General features: G+C 34.4%; 1 protein-coding gene across 6 annotated transcripts in view; it reads right to left on the bottom strand.

Annotated features, from left to right (window-relative positions):
* The window catches only part of VPS13C (vacuolar protein sorting 13 homolog C), a 182,326-nt gene that overhangs the window by 66,580 nt on the left and 98,534 nt on the right, over positions 1-17,212 (bottom strand). For all 6 annotated transcript variants that reach the window (XM_082444517.1, XM_082444513.1, XM_082444514.1 and 3 more), the window contains 12 exons: positions 16,404-16,540; positions 14,542-14,698; positions 13,500-13,579; positions 12,946-13,005; positions 12,083-12,239; positions 10,168-10,284; positions 8,619-8,722; positions 8,042-8,209; positions 6,515-6,819; positions 5,398-5,545; positions 2,181-2,331; positions 33-145 (listed from right to left, as the gene is read on the bottom strand). In XM_082444517.1, the coding sequence (XP_082300643.1) occupies positions 33-145; positions 2,181-2,331; positions 5,398-5,545; positions 6,515-6,819; positions 8,042-8,209; positions 8,619-8,722; positions 10,168-10,284; positions 12,083-12,239; positions 12,946-13,005; positions 13,500-13,579; positions 14,542-14,698; positions 16,404-16,540 (1,697 nt within the window). The remainder of the gene's footprint in view (positions 1-32; positions 146-2,180; positions 2,332-5,397; positions 5,546-6,514; positions 6,820-8,041; positions 8,210-8,618; positions 8,723-10,167; positions 10,285-12,082; positions 12,240-12,945; positions 13,006-13,499; positions 13,580-14,541; positions 14,699-16,403; positions 16,541-17,212) is intronic.

The following is a 17,212-nucleotide window of genomic DNA, read 5'->3' on the forward strand; positions in this document are numbered from 1 at the left end:
CGTATTCCTAGATGCAGACATTAACTACATACCTGGCTGGGATCATTGTTATAAAGTATAATAGAAAGAGATTCAAAGTGAAAGTCAAACTGGAGAGTGACATTCTGGTCCAAAGAAAGCTTTGAGTCTGTCCCATCTTCTTGTTCTGATGGTTCAAACATAAATATGAAAATTAAAAAGCTTTTAAGTATGTATATGATTTTATACATATTTTAAAAGCTAAGATTCTAAATTTATATCATATTTTCAAGGATTCTTTAAATCATTATGAGACAATTAACAAAAATGGCATGTATTCCATATATATTTAATACAGGGCAAAGTGACAGAGCCAGACTATCTACATTAAAAATAAAAAGAGAGAGGGCCTTGCAAAGAGTATCGAGACAACTTTTTTTAAAAAGCCCATCGAGAGCAAGACTACTTCATTATAGTTTATAATTATCAAAGCATTTCACTTAACTGGTTACAAGCCATTCTCAAGAGATTATGAAATTGGAGGTAGAGAAAAGTAAAATACTTTGTCCTACAACAGACAGCTAGTCAGTAAAAGATCCTCTGCTAGTGTAGTTCATGTCTCACTATCTTTAATTACCTATATCACCCAATCCATTACCTTTACAAGAAGAATAGAATGTAATTCAAAAGCAGAGTCGCAGAGAGCTCAAATATAATTTGGGACAGGGAGCCTTCGGAATTCTGAGGTGAAAGAGACTTCGACAAGTAATTCAGTCTCTCGCCTCATCTTTAGGCAGAAACTTTTTAGACAAAGAACAATAGATATTGCTTTCAATCACTCTTACAAAGTGATTCTGCAGTCTCTTTTGGAGATTGATTCTATTCTTTTGGTCATTTATAGGAAAGTCTATTCTTACTGTACAAGTTACTGGAAGAGTAAACACTGCATAACTTTAACCAGATAAAGGCTTCTCCAAGTTGGAAAGCTCTAGGGTTTTTTCCTTTACCTTTCCTGAAAATAATTTACATTCCAATCTTCATCATCTTTGTAGCTTTTTCATCTGAACTCACAAGTTTTCCCAAGTACCACATTAACCGTACAGCCTGAACCAGAGGCACAAATTGACCACAGCTGAACATAATGAGATCGTTAATCACATAAAGCTTGCCTGCTACAGTTTATTCATGTGTACATAGTTCCTGTCTAACCAGAGCTACAGCCTACTTATCTAGAATTTGTCTATACAGTGGCATGAACTAAACCTGGGAGAAGATGCTGACCTCACTAAACTCATGTAGTACTCTTAACTATCCTGAACGAAAAACCTTATTTTTCACACTGCTCTAGTCATTTGTTTTGTGATTTCAAAACACACCGGACCTAACTATAGGTGAAGCAGTGCTGGTACAGCGTTATTAACCGGCGGTTTTACCGACTGCTGTCGTAAGTAACAGCTGATGACCTGAGCGTTATAAAAGCACAGCAGTCTGGGGCCATTTATTATATGGACAAGGAACACTTCATCTCTTTTTAGCCATGGAAATATTAACCTATTCACAGACTAAAATAAAACATATGATATTCACGTAACGATTTTAAATGATGAAAAGGGTGCAATTATAAAGTTATTCTATATAATTGTTCAAGAAAGTAAAAAGAAACCTTATATTTTAGAAAAATTATCTTTTAAAAACGGCTGAATTTAAAAGGTTCAGCGCTTTTGAAAGATTCAATTTTAATAATCTGGGAAACTCCCTTATGTATCTGACTATATCACACTCCCCACTAAAGCCAGATAAGTAATGCTGTTACTAAACAAGAATACCTTCCTTTTTTATGGAGCAGTCATCTGAGTAGGACACCAAGGTCCTTTTCTCTCAATTAGTCTGGGACCTTACTATGCTGCATGCCTACTTTGCTTTTTCTCAAAGTACACCACCTCAGTGCCCCTTGAATTGGACAAACTCACCTTTCACAAATAAAGGGCAAATATGCATCATGCAGGCAATAAGAGGGGGGCCCTCCCTTTAGAGCAATGAGCCTATCTCCTTCCCCTGGGAGCTTCAAGGCAGCCCCAGCTGATTTTCCACAGTAAATAATACAATACTGGATCAGTTCACACCACATTATGCTGGACAACTAAAAACAACACTAAGTATAAATATGGCATTAACACTAATTTTTCTCTATAATCAAAGCAAAAATCTCCATCAGTTTATACCTTTGAGGTGGTCAGGTCTACTGGAAACGTCTTTTCTTACTCTTATAGCCTCCTGGGTAGACTGTGTAGGGCTTGGCTGTGAAGAAGCTTCTCCAAGATTCTCCAGCAAAATTTTCATTAAAACCGTTAAGTCATCTTTACTGAGAGCAACCTAGAAAGCAACAATAGGCTGTTGTTAATACAAAGTAATAAAAAATGCAATATATAATATCTATGTCTTAATTTATGGTCCCTCAAATTAACTAATTGTACAGCTAACTAAAAAAAAAAAAAAAAAAAAGCAAGTTGGGACCATGAATACCAGGATAAAAGTACTTCATTTCATAGTATTAGACATTACTCCTGTGTGTAAACACGCATCTGCCTCCACTCATATCCAAGCCCCTACTTCCGGTACTCCCTTCTTCCTGCCTTAACTGCTACTATCTATCTTGTCCTGTTCCTGGACCTGTGTCCCTCTCCCCTCTCCCTAGTTCCTCATCTCCATTCTGCTTCTCTCTCTTTTCATCCACTACCGGATTTCTCCTCCACATTATTTACTCTCCTCCAAACTCAATACAGGAAGAACGCTGTTCAGTTTCCAGTCTCCACCACGAAGGAAAAAGATGCTCTCCTGCAATGCAGCTCTTTTTTGTTTGTTTTTAATTTAATTTATTTATTTTTGGCTGCGTTGGGTCTTCGTTGCTGCGCACGGGCCTTCCCTAGTTGGGGTGAGCGGGGGCTACTCTTCGTCACGATGCGTGGGCTTCTCACTGCGGTGGCCTCTCCCGCTGCAGAGCACCGGCTCCAGGCGCACAGGCTTCAGTAGTTGCGGCTCACAGGCTCTAGAGCGCAGGTTCAGTAGTTGTGGCACACAGGCTTAGCTGCTCCGCGGCATGTGGGATCTTCCCCGACCAGGGCTCGAACCCATATCCCCTGCGTTGGCAGGCAGATTCTCAACCACTGCGCCACCAGGGAAGCCCTGCAACGCAGCTCTTATTCTCAGTACATATGCATCTGCACAGACTTAGATTATTTAACTTATCAAGATGATGCCTCTTTAGAATAACAAATGCATCTACAAAGAATTTTTAAAAACCAAAACACAGACCAGGATATGAGTATCTTGCTAATCTCCAACCTTTATAAAAGGGGATATGTGGCAAAAAGGAAAAAAAAAAAAAAGCAAGAGCTTTTGAGTCAGGCAGATCTGTATCAATAATACCACTTTCAAGCTGTGCTACTGGCTAAGTTTCTTAGCCTCCTTAACTCAAGTTTCTTTTCTTTTTTTTTTTAAAATAAATTTATTTTTTTTAAAAATAAATTTTTTTTTAAAAAAATAAATTTATTTTTTTGGCTGCGTTGGGTCTGTGTTGCTGCAGGCGGGCTTTCTCTTCGTTGCAGTGTGCGGGCTCCTCAGGGTTTATTGCGGTGGCTTCTCTTGTTGCAGAGCATGGGCTCTAGGCATGCGGGCTTGAGTAGTTGTGGCATGTGGGCTCAGTAGTTGTGGTTCCTGGGCTCTAGAGCGCAGGCTCAGTAGTTGTGGTGCACGGACTTAGTTGCTCCGCGGCATGTGGGATATTCCCGGACCAGGGCTCGAACCCGTGTCCCCTGCATTGGCAGATGGACTCTTAACCACTGCGCCACCAGGGAAGTCCCTAACTCAAGTTTCTTAATGTTTAAAATAGGAATAATATCATCTACCTCATGAGTGGCTGCACAACAACAGGAAGCTGCTAGAACAAAGATGCTGCTGGTTGCTAAGATCCATTAAACCTTTTAATCCTTCCATCTTTTGTACACTTCCCCTACACATATAGTGGTCCAAAAGGCCTTTTTCAAGTACCTAAACACAAATTCACACAGATACATTCACAGCATCTTTTCTTCTGAACATCAGAGTACCCTATGTCCCTCAAATTAGGTCCCTATCACCAAGGAAATTGCCTGATTCCCAGCCTAAATGAAACTGGGGAGATATTTTAGCAAGAGACAATGACCAGGGATTTCTTATTTGCTCCAAGCCCCAGTCCTTAGATAACAGATGTCACTTTAACTCCCTAGGACTTCTTTGTATATTCATTCCCACTTGTGACACCAACCAAGATATCACAGCTGCCTGAAGAACAGCTAACTTCACCACCTCCTAATATTTGAAAAGGATCAAATATTAGTTCTGGGAGCTAATCTTAGCAAGGGAGAATTTAAGAGAACAGTCTCATATTCCAGAATAGAAAAGTCTCTATCAATACCCTGAACAGATGTTCTTCTTCATATATCATATCTACTCATACTACAGATAGGGATCTTTCATTCCTACAACAAACTTCAATTTTAACATCTTCCCCAGTAGGACTCTGCTCCTTTGACCCTTCTTGTTTAATCTTAGAACTAACTCTGAAATAATCACACACATCAAAAACCATAAACTACTAAATTTTTATTTGTCTTTCACACATTCTGTTCAGTCACCCCCTCCCTTTCCCTATCCCCTACTGTTTGGCTTCAACAGTTTCACACACAGGCGCACAAGAACCATAAGATTCCTACACTTCCATGACCATCTTCGACCAGTATCATCTCTTCCTGTGAGCCTACATATGACCTGCTAACTACAGTATTAAAAATATTGCTGTTTACTCGGTGCTTTGTGACCACCTAGGTGGGGGGGGGATAAGAAGGGTGGGAGGGAGACACAAGAGGGAGGAGATAGGGGGATGTATGTATATGTATAGCTGATTCACTTTGTTATAAAGCAGAAACTAACACACCATTGTAAAGCAATTATATTCCAATAAAGATGTTTAAAAAAAAAGTATTGCTGTTTATATGCTTACCAAATAAACATATTCACCTATTGAAAATGTCTACTTTTCTATAAAAGAGTGCTTCTATACATTAAAAATACTACTAAGGTGCTTTGAATGTGGTATCTAAATATCACTTTACAGTGTCTTATAATTTAACTGCCTTAAAACTTTAATAGAATTTTCTAAAATTACTAATAATATTTTCTGTAGACTCCATAGCTTTTAACCTCAGAGTTCTTGCTTGGTTTTACCAAATATCCAATTAATGTGAAATAAAGAAAAGTGTGGGAAACTAGGATAACTTCATTTTCAGTTAACAAAGCATTCCCTTTAAATGTATTATCACTTCTGATGTCCACTTGAACTACACTGTGATCAATGATAAAAGCCTCTCTAGCAATTTTCATGTATTTTATACATATACTTACCTGCATAGGTTTTAGTTTTCCTTTTATCTCCATCCCTGGAATTTTCACATACCATGATGCTGCTAAATTTCGCTGTATGGATAAAAGCATGTTGACTGGTTTTAAAATTTCGATGTCATGCTGTGGTAAGCCAGCCTGCAAAATTGTTCTGAAAGATAAATAAGAATTTATTTTTACATTTCTAAAATCTACATCTTAAAATGAAGACTATCATATTGTGTAACAGTTTCCACGTAGCATTTTTCTAAACACTAAAGGCTGCTATCAGAGTTCTTTTAGAACATGTTTCTTTTCACAAATCAATCTGCATCAGAATAATTCAAGTTTATATGCAGAGCTATGTAAAACAAAGCCTACGTAATGCTGATTTCAAAGAGACAAATTTCATGAAGTATGACTATCACACTATTTACTATCTTTCACAAGGATATTTAATAGCAACTAGTCCAACGTCATACAAACATGTTACATCCTCCTAAAATTGGAGGACAAAGAAAGTGATACTCTACTTAGCCCTTAGGTTTATGTTATTAGTACTTCTCCAAACTCAAAGGGAAAAACTCACCAAACCTAGAAGTTAAACAAGCATATTATAACAGTCTTATCTAGCCTGCCTGCCAACAAACATTTGAACCACCAAATAAGTTACTCTTGTCCTTCAACAGAGCGAACACTTTCCCATTTGGATTTGATAATCCATTAGGTATCTTACTGAGAATTCCTAAATGTGACAAGGTTTGGAAATGAGAAATAAATCTTAAATTTTATTACATTTTAAGAAGTCTTTGTCTCTGTACAGAAATGAAAATAGCGATGTGCAGAGCAAATAAATAAACAAAAATAAATCTAAATTAAGTATTATTGAGTAAACTATAATTTTATAATAGGAAGTTTTTATAGAGTGAAAAAAACACGTTATAAATTTAGTAAGACAAAATGTAGATTCTATGAGATCCACCATCATAAACCACTAACCAAAAACCAACAGTCAAGGTTTCATAATTAGAAGAAATAAGGAATAAGAACTATAAATCACTAGAGTGTTTTACCCCTGGCAAAGGTTTTATGAAAATTCTATCTCTAGTAAGTAATTTGCCATTGGATTATATATTTATACCTGGACAGCTTCAGCTGAGTGAGTTGGATGTTCATTTTATCAATGACTGGGGGAAGAGAATGCTGTTCCACAGAAACTACACTAAATTGGTTTTCAACTTTGATTAAACCCAGATCTGCTATAACAGCATTAGGTGATACTGAAGACTGAGGAATGAGAATAACTGGTGCTTTCAAGTTGATATCCATCAAAAGGCGGAAGCTCTTTTCAGCCAAGTCTTTCATGCTGGAAGCAGCTCTTTCTGCAGCCTGGACTGTAGCGGTGCTCAAAGCTTCTTTGGCGGTTTGAAAATTGTTGAGGAAGTTCTGTTGGAAAATATTGGTATTTAGAGTTCCCCCAAAACAGGATTTATTTTTAAAAGGAAAAACTTTAAAAAAGAAAAACTAAATAAAAGAGGTGATATAAAAGAGACGTTATTTATGACTGTGTGCATGGAGTAAAGTCTAGAAAGATTCACTCTGTGATAATTAACAAGTGGAGGAAAGAATCCTTTAACTTTCACTTTATGTATTTCAGAATTATGTGTTTTTTTGACAAATTTTGGTAACAATACTTTTTAAAATATCCCTTGTACTCACGAATGTTGTCATCTTAATTCAAATTTAAATAAAAAGATGAAGGAGAACTCTTTACATCTCCCAAAGTTGCTTTAATTCTGTACCTCTAGGTCATAGGAATAAAGTCTATTAGTTTTAGTCCTTAGTTTTAGAAACTAAGGTTTTGCCCGCTTATTTCTAAAGGTTCTTTTCTTAAGTGTACTCTAACATGAGCAAAGGTGCTGAAGTGTTTACAATCTTGCAATCATTAATAAGAGTCAAAAATTCTTTATTTAGAGTGAGACGCCTTTCACCTCAATTTCAACTAAAAACAGAAAGATTTTTTCCCAATGGAGAAAAGAATTGGAAGCAATATTCTTCCATTAATAACGCAAATGGTTTATTTAGTTTATTAAACTAACCCCCCTCCAAATAAATTACTTTCCAGAAAAATAAAACATGATGGTTTAGGTAGAAATCCATAACTTAAAAGCTTTGATTAACAGCCCTGCTAAGAGGCATAGGCAAATTAAACTCTTCAGCTCATGACACTTACATGGAAATAAATAATTAAAAGAATTTTATGGCCTTGTTGATCATAATTATAATCAAAAGCTGTAAGTTCCAGTATTAGTCCTTCAAATGCCTGATGACCTCCTTAAAAGATTCTTTTCGCTAAATACCTTTTAAGGGTCTCTCATAAAACAAATAACATTGAAAAGCCCTAATTAAAACATCAGAAAGTACTTTCAAAATATATAACTATGGAAATGTTAAAGAATGATCATTCATAGGTTCAAAACAATGATAACAGAAATTCATTTAGTTATCCATCATGTAAAGGATTTCCTTAATTGTAATATTCTATTCAGCATTTGGGAGTTTAGCACACAGCCCTATTAGTAAAGATTTTGACTACCTAGGTTCAGATGTATAGGCAAAGATACTTAGGTGTCAATGAGAAATAAATACATTTAAAAAATAAACTTACCAAAAGAGACATGAAGAATTTATGAACATAAACAATTTGAATACAACCCACTTTGAGAGTAAGTTTGCCATCTACTTTAGACATATCAGCATAGGCCTTTCCTTCTGTGGCGTCTGGATAAAGAGTCATTTGGAACCTAAAGACTTCATCTCCCAAAATAGAGACGGCCTAAAAGTATTAAATTAACTGGTTATTATATCAAAAGAGCTGTATCACTGTATTATAAAAAAGTTTCCTTATTACAGAATCCTTGATATATAAAGAAGCATCACTTAAATTCAACCTTCAACAAATTATTAGTTAAAAACATTTAACTTGACGATAACTTTTTCCTATATCTATAAAAAAAGTTTTATCAATGGAGATATCAATCACTTAATTGGTTAGAAATAACTTTTACAAATCACCTAGTCTATATACACTGTGAAAGCAGATGATGACCATATTCACGCTTACTCCCTAACAAAATGCCTGACACATGACAGATAATAAATATACACTGAACAAATGATTAAAGGCAGCTCAAGCCCCAAAAAACAAAAATAAATTTCAATATAGAAACGTATCTTTTAATTACCTTTTTGTGAATGGAAGTCGAATCAACATTCGTAACTATGATATCCTTAAGTCTGGCAAACATGTCGGTCTGCTTTGGCCTCACAGAAATAGAGGCATCCATTCCTGTGGGAAACACAACACTTTTCACCTAATCCAAGTGAACTAATTTAGTGGTTTTTAGTTCAATAATATACTACCAAGATAGAGAATAGATAAAAATCACTCACTATTAGACATATTAAAGGTAACAACTTCTTTTTTTTTTTTTTGGCCACGCCAAGTGGCATGTGGGAATGTGGGATCTTGGTTCCCCAACCAGGGGTAGAACCCGCGCCCCTTGCACTGGAAGTGCAGAGTCTTAATCACTGGACCGCCAGGGAAGTCCCAAAGGTAACAACTTCTATGTATGAGACACTAAGAAAGATTATAATATCTTTAAGTGCTAGAAGCACCTCATACATAAACTTTGTGGAAATTTTAAAACAAAAGAAATCAAATGTCAAAGAAAATTAATCACAGGTCTCCAAACACAAGTATCCTGTGCATTATTAGTAAGATCAGAATTGGTCATTTACGATAACACCTAACATTTGTTAAACAGTTATTTTACAAACATTATATAATGAAAACTATTACTCTGAAAACTAAACATAAATATAATTTGATGAATAAATACTATTCTTTCTACAGTAAACTGTATCTAAAACACAATCTTTTAAAATTTCTCTCCAAAAAAATGTTTGTCATTCTCATAATTTCTAAAGGCATGATTTCTAAAACCACTCCTCAGAGTGAATGAGAGAATGCCTACAGCTAAGCCCCAAGAATGAACCTAAATCATTATTATGCTATGCATAAATAGATACTCAGTAACATTTGTTGAACGGAACTGATTTTCTAACCCCTTGTTAACTGCTTATTATGTACATACCAGGCACTTTTCTTAATACACGTAAATTTGTAAACTTAATCCTCATAACAATCCCATGAATAATTATTATAACTATCTCCATTTTACAGAAGAGGGAACTCAGGCACGGAAACATTAATTAATTTGCTCAAGGTCAGCCAGTAAGTGTTAGAGCCAAAATCTGAACCTTGGCAGGCTGGCTCCAGAACCCATGGTATAATCTGAACTCATCTTTATATCAGGCTGATGATGAGTAAAGCTTAAAAAATTTCTTTTAAAAACTTCTTTTCCTGACGCTATATAAGCACAAAAGACAAGGGAAACAGGATAATGACATTTTCTTTACTCAGTGAGATGTTATGATATTCATTTTTCAGTTTAAAGTTACATTATTCTGAAAATGCAAACAGAACATGAGATTAAGCCTTAGACTTATTCTGAAAAATTTTTTAAACATAAGGACTGTCTCACATCAGTCATGAATCATAACAAATTTACTTCTAACATTTCAAAGCACATCTCTGAAAAGTTTGCAAGACTCTTCTATATAAGTAAACCAAAAGACAACTCATGAGAAATCTACCATGCAACAAGCTCATTCTCCCTGAAGGTCTATGTAAAGAAACAGAAATACCTACACTAAGAAAAAATTACTTACCATGTATTCTAATATCTGCAATATTACACTTCTGATCACAGACAAAGACATTAAATGCATTTAATTCAGCTATGACCTTTAAATCAAACACATCATCTTGAGAAGTGTTGCTGGATACTGAAAAGTAAAGAATTCTAGTGATTAGCAAAGTGCAAAGATGATATAACATAAAATAATCCCCAAATCACTAAAATAAAAGTACATTATCAACTATGAAGAACGAAAAAGGTCTCCATTAAGATTACATATAATTAATATTATTTTAAAATAAATTTTCAAATGCCAATCAGACAGAAAGTAGCATATTTCCATCCAAATTAAAAATAAAGGCAACGTTTACTAGCACCTTGTAAGTATAATTTTGCTAGATGGAAACCTTACTATAATTTTTCTTATGGGTAAAAAGGAAACCCCCTATATTAGAATTCTAAGATTCCATTAGAGCTAAATTTTGATTTGGAACTCCTTTACATATCATATATTAGATCAAAGAAAAATATTTCATGAAAAATTGAAATAGTGATGACTTAGTAAATATGTATTATTAACTATGACACATACATTTTATTAACTATAGAGACAACTTCCCTAGATTATATTATGTTTCTCCATGAAGAATCCTAAAAAAATTTCTATAAGAAATGAACATAAACGGCTAAAGTTAAGAAAAAAACAAAAAATTATTTTATAATGTGTATTTGTGTCTGTGCACATGTGTATAAAAATCACAATCAAATGGATTCCCTTAATCTATTTTAGTCTAGGTCCTGATTGATAAATTTAAGATATAATTTCCTAGAGATTTGTCTTGACTGAAGGAAACACTTTTTCCTATAAAACTGTAAAAGTATGGGGACATCAGTCCTTAATCACCTAGATGATAAAACGGTTTTTTTTTTTCCTTTAAGATTTAAAGTAGCAAAATCAAACCATAAAAAACAGCTGTTTGGCATAACTAGAAGATAGTTTCTTTGGATTACTATTTTTTGTAGTTTATTGTGAACTTAAACATTGCTTTTTCATTTCTTCAACTGTGTGTGTGTGCGTGTGTATGTATGTATATGTTATGTAAGTATTTCCATGGATATTAATGTAACAAGTACATTAAAGACGAAGAAGGTAAAACTCTTTTACTCTAGTTTAATGCAAAAATACTGCTGTGCTCCCTGGTTAAAAAAAAATCTCATCCTTGTATCAGATCTAATATTACTAACAGTTTTCACTTTAAAGATGCCAGTAATATAAATATAATACAACTAGGTAATGGTCTGAAAATTAAATTACCACATGTTAGATACTCACATCATATGACATGAAAGAAAAATAATTAAAATCATATTTGGCTTAAAAAGAGGCACATGTTCACTCACGCTACACCACATCTAATATTTCACGGCACAAATTGTGGCATGTGCCCATATCTCTATGTGACTTAAATACACTTTTGGTTAGAAACCAAAGTGGGTCTGTCTCTTCCATGAGATTGTTCCTTTTGTGTTTTGCAAAGCTGAAAACTGTTGAGCACCAGGTAGTTTTAACTGACTGACTAAAATGGGCCTTTGTTACTACACATGATTGTGTTCATATTTTAATTACTTCCTTCCTCACTTTCACTGGAGTGAAGGTTACAGAGACATCAATGCAAAGTATATACAACTTTATTTTACATAAAAGCTAGGCAGTGAAATCAAATATAAATACGTGGTAAATATTAAACACTTATTTAAAATCTCTCACTAAATTACCCTATTATACCATAGGGATAAAATCTGCTTTCTTTTGAAACCAACCTAATCTGTCAAAGCAGCTAAAACATAAAGGTGATAAACAGTTATCTTAGCTTGAAAATACATGTTATTATATGATTATTAAAGTTCAGATAGAAAGTATTAAACCATGACTCAAAAGTTAATACCAGTTTTCGCAATGATACTCCTGGACTCCCCCGTAAGTGGCTTCAGCTCCGATTCCTTCTTAGAAGGTTCAGAGGATGGAAAAGCAGATGATAAAAAATCCATGAAGGACAGTAGAGCTTCCAAATGAAGAACTAAGTTTAAGGATGAAAATGAAACCTAAGATAATGAACAATTAGAGAGGCAGATTTCAGATATGGAAACATTTTTATGTCAAACCTCAACGTATACAAGTAGCACAAGACGAGTTCAACTAAGGACTTTTTTTTTTGAGAAAGAACTCACTATTACTTTGTTAACCTTTACCAGACAATAAACCAACACTGCCCACTCCCACACCCAAACGATAATTCTAACCTCAACGGAACTTGATAGGCTTTAAGTAAAGATACAGGAAGTATTATCAGCCTTAGGTTGGTTGGTCCCCTTACAGATGGTCCCAAGACAGACTATACACACTCAAATGGATGGTGACTGATGTCTGTACCAAGCCATACTTTTAGCCTTACCCTTAATTTTTTTCTAATCCTAAAGCCAATTAATTCAAATGTTTAATGCTTCCATCAACACTACGCCAAATAACCATAGTGAACAAAATTTCCTTAAAAAATATTTTATTTGTGTACAACAAGGAATCATTAATTTATATCTGGGAAACAAGGAGCCTTTTAGGAAATCAAGTCAACTTTTGTAATAACTTTATTTCAACTCTCCACCCATTTCTTTTATCTACAAAATTAAACCTATTATTATCACCACCCTTATTCTAATTTTAGAGCTCACAATCTCACAACTGAAGATGGCTTTGAAGCTAGATTTAATCATTACTATAATCTAACCTTATAGGGAATTCAAAAAGATTTACCTGAAGTCTTTGTTTGGTATTGTCATGGATGGTTTTAAATTCTGGTCCATCACTGTCTGCCTACAAATAATGGAGGATAAAGCCACTGGGTTGCAAACACTAAAAATTCACACACTGAAAAAATATATATATATTCTTTACTTTTCAAAGTATGTATGAAAACACTATAAACATATTTCTTAAAGGCAAAAAAGAACATGCCAAAAACATGACCACATAAGCACTTCTTACATTCTACAGAAGCAAAAACCCAAACTCCTTATCCTACTTGGGAGGAAATGCTAAAGGTAGGGGAAACTGTCAGTGTATCTAGATAATAACAGATTTTGCTTCAAACTACAATGGAACTTTGTATACATCTGCTTATTCAAAAACATAGGATTAACTCAGAAGTTTATTGAAATTATCCAGGATTGTCAGATGCTTGCATAAATCAATATAATCAACCAGTTTTAGGATGAAAAATTTTAGGGGAGAAAACTAAGATATTATATACAGGGGAATGACATAATTTCATATATGCAAATATTAAAGAATCCTAGAAATGAAACTACCTTTTTCAATAACATTTTCAGAAGGGGTTCATCTGTTATATTAGAAGAGTTAATAATGTGAAGAGGTTCTCCTTTCGAGTCTAAAAGAGAAAAAAGAGAGGGTAGATTCATTATTAAGTCGTTTAGACATTTCAAATGTATTTAAAAACAGACCAGCCAGTTACACAAATAAACGTTTGTCAAAACTCAGAGCTGTACGCTAAACAGGGTGAATTTTACTGTATATAAATCGTATCTCAATAAAGATGGCTCTGAAAAAAAAAAATTAAAGAAACTGCAAAAAAACTAGCACTGGCCACTTATAAATGCTATAACATTTGGTACTACTGGTATTACTTATTTGAACAAATCATAATATATTAAAGAACAAAGCTATAAAATACTTAAACTAGCGATTATTCTCAATACAAGTTTGCTTTACTTAAAGTTACCCCATAGAGTTCCTATAAACTTTCAACACCCACACCAACTTTAAAAGTTGGCTTGGTGCAATTTAGAAAGTGAATTTGAAAGGCTGAAGAGACTACAAGATGATGTTAAATTTTTCCTCTATATATTTCTGGGTTGTTTAATTTTTATTTTTTACAAGTATATATTAATGTCATTAAACACAAATAAAAAACACTTATGTAATTTTAAAATAAATTAAAAAACCGAAGAAAAAACGTTACTTCCCAGTAAATTAACTCACCTTTCAAAAAGGGTCCCTGGGCTCTATACCTGGATACTGTCCTCAGAGCACAGTTATAATGTAATGTTGCCTTCCATAAGTACTGGAGTGTTATGTACTGAAGACTTATGCCTCATTTTTCTTTTAGATATATTCTACTTTGTGCTAAATATTTAGATATAGACTTACTTTATGATAAATAACTACATAGATAATGAATTTTAACTATCAAATTACTTCGTATTAATGTAATAAATTTAAACTAACTAAGTAATTATGGTGACACTAATAAATATGCTTCATGTTGATAAAAAGGTAATGACCATCTGCCTATTACTTGCACAATTTACAGAGACTATACTTCACACTTACCAGTGAACTCAAAGCATCGCATACTAATTTTTTTTAGATAAGCTTCAGCAGTCAGGTCGTAGGCTTTAACTCTAGCTTCCAGTCCAAGCTGCAGGACATTTAGTTCATGTAAAAGCCTTCCTTTCTTTTCTGCTTTTTCCATCAAAGTAATCACGACCTAGCAAAAGGTACCATTATTACCACAAACTATTTCACTAATATACATTGAAGATAAGTTAACAATTTAATAACCATCCAGAATGATATTATCTAAATATTCACACAGCATAAAGATGTTCACTTCTATTTGTGCCTGGAAATTACCTAGGGTTATTTACTTTGGAAGGTCCACTTACTTGTTCAGACTTCTAAATCACTGTCACTGTATTCTAATGGATTTCAAGATAGTTATGAAAAAAAAAAGTTGTTCTGCCTAATTCCCAGAAGTCCTAGTCTGATGGATGGTGTCAGACTAGATCTGAAAGTCTGAGATAAACAGTCAATTTTTAAACTACTCCTAAGGCAAGGTTTCTCAACCTTGGCACCACTGACATCTGGGGCTGGATAATTCTTTCCAGTGGGGAGCAGTCCCATGCGCTGTAGGCTGTTCAGTGGCATCACTGGCCTCTACCCACTGGCTGCCAGTAGCCCACTCTCTCTCTGGATAGTGACAACCAAAAATGTCTTCAGACAATGCCAATAATCAGCTTGAGGGGAGGATGCAAATTGCTTCCCCCCACCCTAATCACTGTCCTAAGGGAAGGGAACTGTAATTATATGTATTACAAATGATACTAAAAAGGACTTATAGGTTTTCTATGTACATATGTTAATGAAACCCATTTGCAAATAGAATTATTCATTTATCAATGTTTCAATTATCAAAGCCTAAAAATCTTCAATAACTGTAACATTAACCAGAAAAACAGCAGACGTTTAGCATGAAGGAAGTTAGTTTCAAAACATATATTTCAGATCAAAAAAGTAGCACGCATTTATTTAAAAGTTTATTATTTTTGACTCAAAGATAGAACATAACCTCTACACAGCTATTTAACGATGAAGGGATTTTGGAGAAAGTTCTTCTAAGTCCCTGTATCCGCGATGCTTTCCCACATACACACGTGTATGCCTATCCCTCTTTCTACCCTGTCCCAGTCCCTTTCCTAAACTCCTTTTCTCAGACTGTATCTTCTTCTTTAAAAATTCAACTAAATCTCACTTCCTCCAGGTAATCTTCCCTGACTCTTTCAGACTGCTTAGATGCCCTCTTCCTACCATCACTGCCACAAGCTCCCTGGGCACATTGTTAATGGGAGTACTTAACAAAAATTTTAATTGTTTTCTTGTTTGAGTTCAGAATTTATGTCTTTTACTTCTGTATCCTTAGCACTTAGTACATGCAATGAATATCTGTTATGTGAGTGAACACAGAAGAGGAAAATTCATTTAACCCTTCCTTAAGAATCTGCAGATGGAAAGCAGGTAATGGTAACATAACATTTTTTAAATGTAGGCATATTGTGTTTTATTCTATTAATGGTTTCTAAAATTTGCAAAGAATTTCTCTGTCATTTTTCCCTTTCCTGCCTTCCCTATATAAAATCCAAAGCAGGCCACATTCCAACTGTCCTAAAATCATTTGAAAAGCCAGTTACAGGGCATATTACCATTTTCTCTGTAAATATCATATCCCCCAAATATAACTCATCTTCAGCAAACTCTCAAATTTTTAAACATTATTTCTACATACAAATTACAAATAGCCTTTGTAAGCTTTTTCTATCCGTATCAATAATCTACAAGTTTACTTTATTAGAGGTAATTCCAAATATCCATTATTTATCCACCTCATTTTATAAAAACAGAAGAAAATTACACACCTCTTTGATTTCAAATTTCAGCAGCATATTAATGATGTCTACAGATCTAATTTCTTCCACTCCAGCTGTTAAACTATCTTGTGAAACATGCATATCTTGTTTTAATGTAGAGATTTCAAGTGGCTCTTTAGTTTCACCTAAAGATGTTTAAAAGAAATTCATTCACTTCTATTCACACATTTCTTACATGAATACTCAACAAGGACTTATACAAGTACTCTGGACTTGGTACAGGCATTGAAAATCCACAGATCAGTCATACACAGCTCTAGCCCTTAGAAAGCTCATGGCTTAGTAGAAGAAACATATATACTTAAAATACAAACAAAATAAGAAGGCTCCACCTAGTCACATTAAATGGACAAATGTTAATAGTCTCTAGATAAAGTACGTAGAAAGCACAGAACTAAGCATGACTTTGTCATGAGAAGGTCAAGAAAGTCTTAATAGGAGAGTTATAATTCAAGTAGAACTGAAGGAGCTCCTCACACAGAGAAGAATAAAATAAGAGGTAGTGGAGAATCACAGAGAGATAACACATCAGGATAGGTTTTGCAAACAGAATGGAGTTTGATATGGTTACATCATAAGGAGGATAATAAGAGCTAAGGCTTGATATGAAAGAAGCGGGTGGGGGGGGGGTAGTTAAAGCCTCTTACGCCATACCAAGAAGCAAAAGTAAAACCATATGAATATGACCGGGTTGTCCTGAAATTCACACATCCTGAAATGCAGTAAAATTGCTTTCTAAACTGTAATACACAACACTAATAATAGCTATCACTTGCAAAGTACTTAACCTCTGTGTT

The sequence above is a fragment of the Balaenoptera physalus genome (genome assembly GCF_965194825.1).
Source record: "Balaenoptera physalus genome assembly, chromosome: 2".
Taxonomy (NCBI): domain Eukaryota; kingdom Metazoa; phylum Chordata; class Mammalia; order Artiodactyla; family Balaenopteridae; genus Balaenoptera; species Balaenoptera physalus.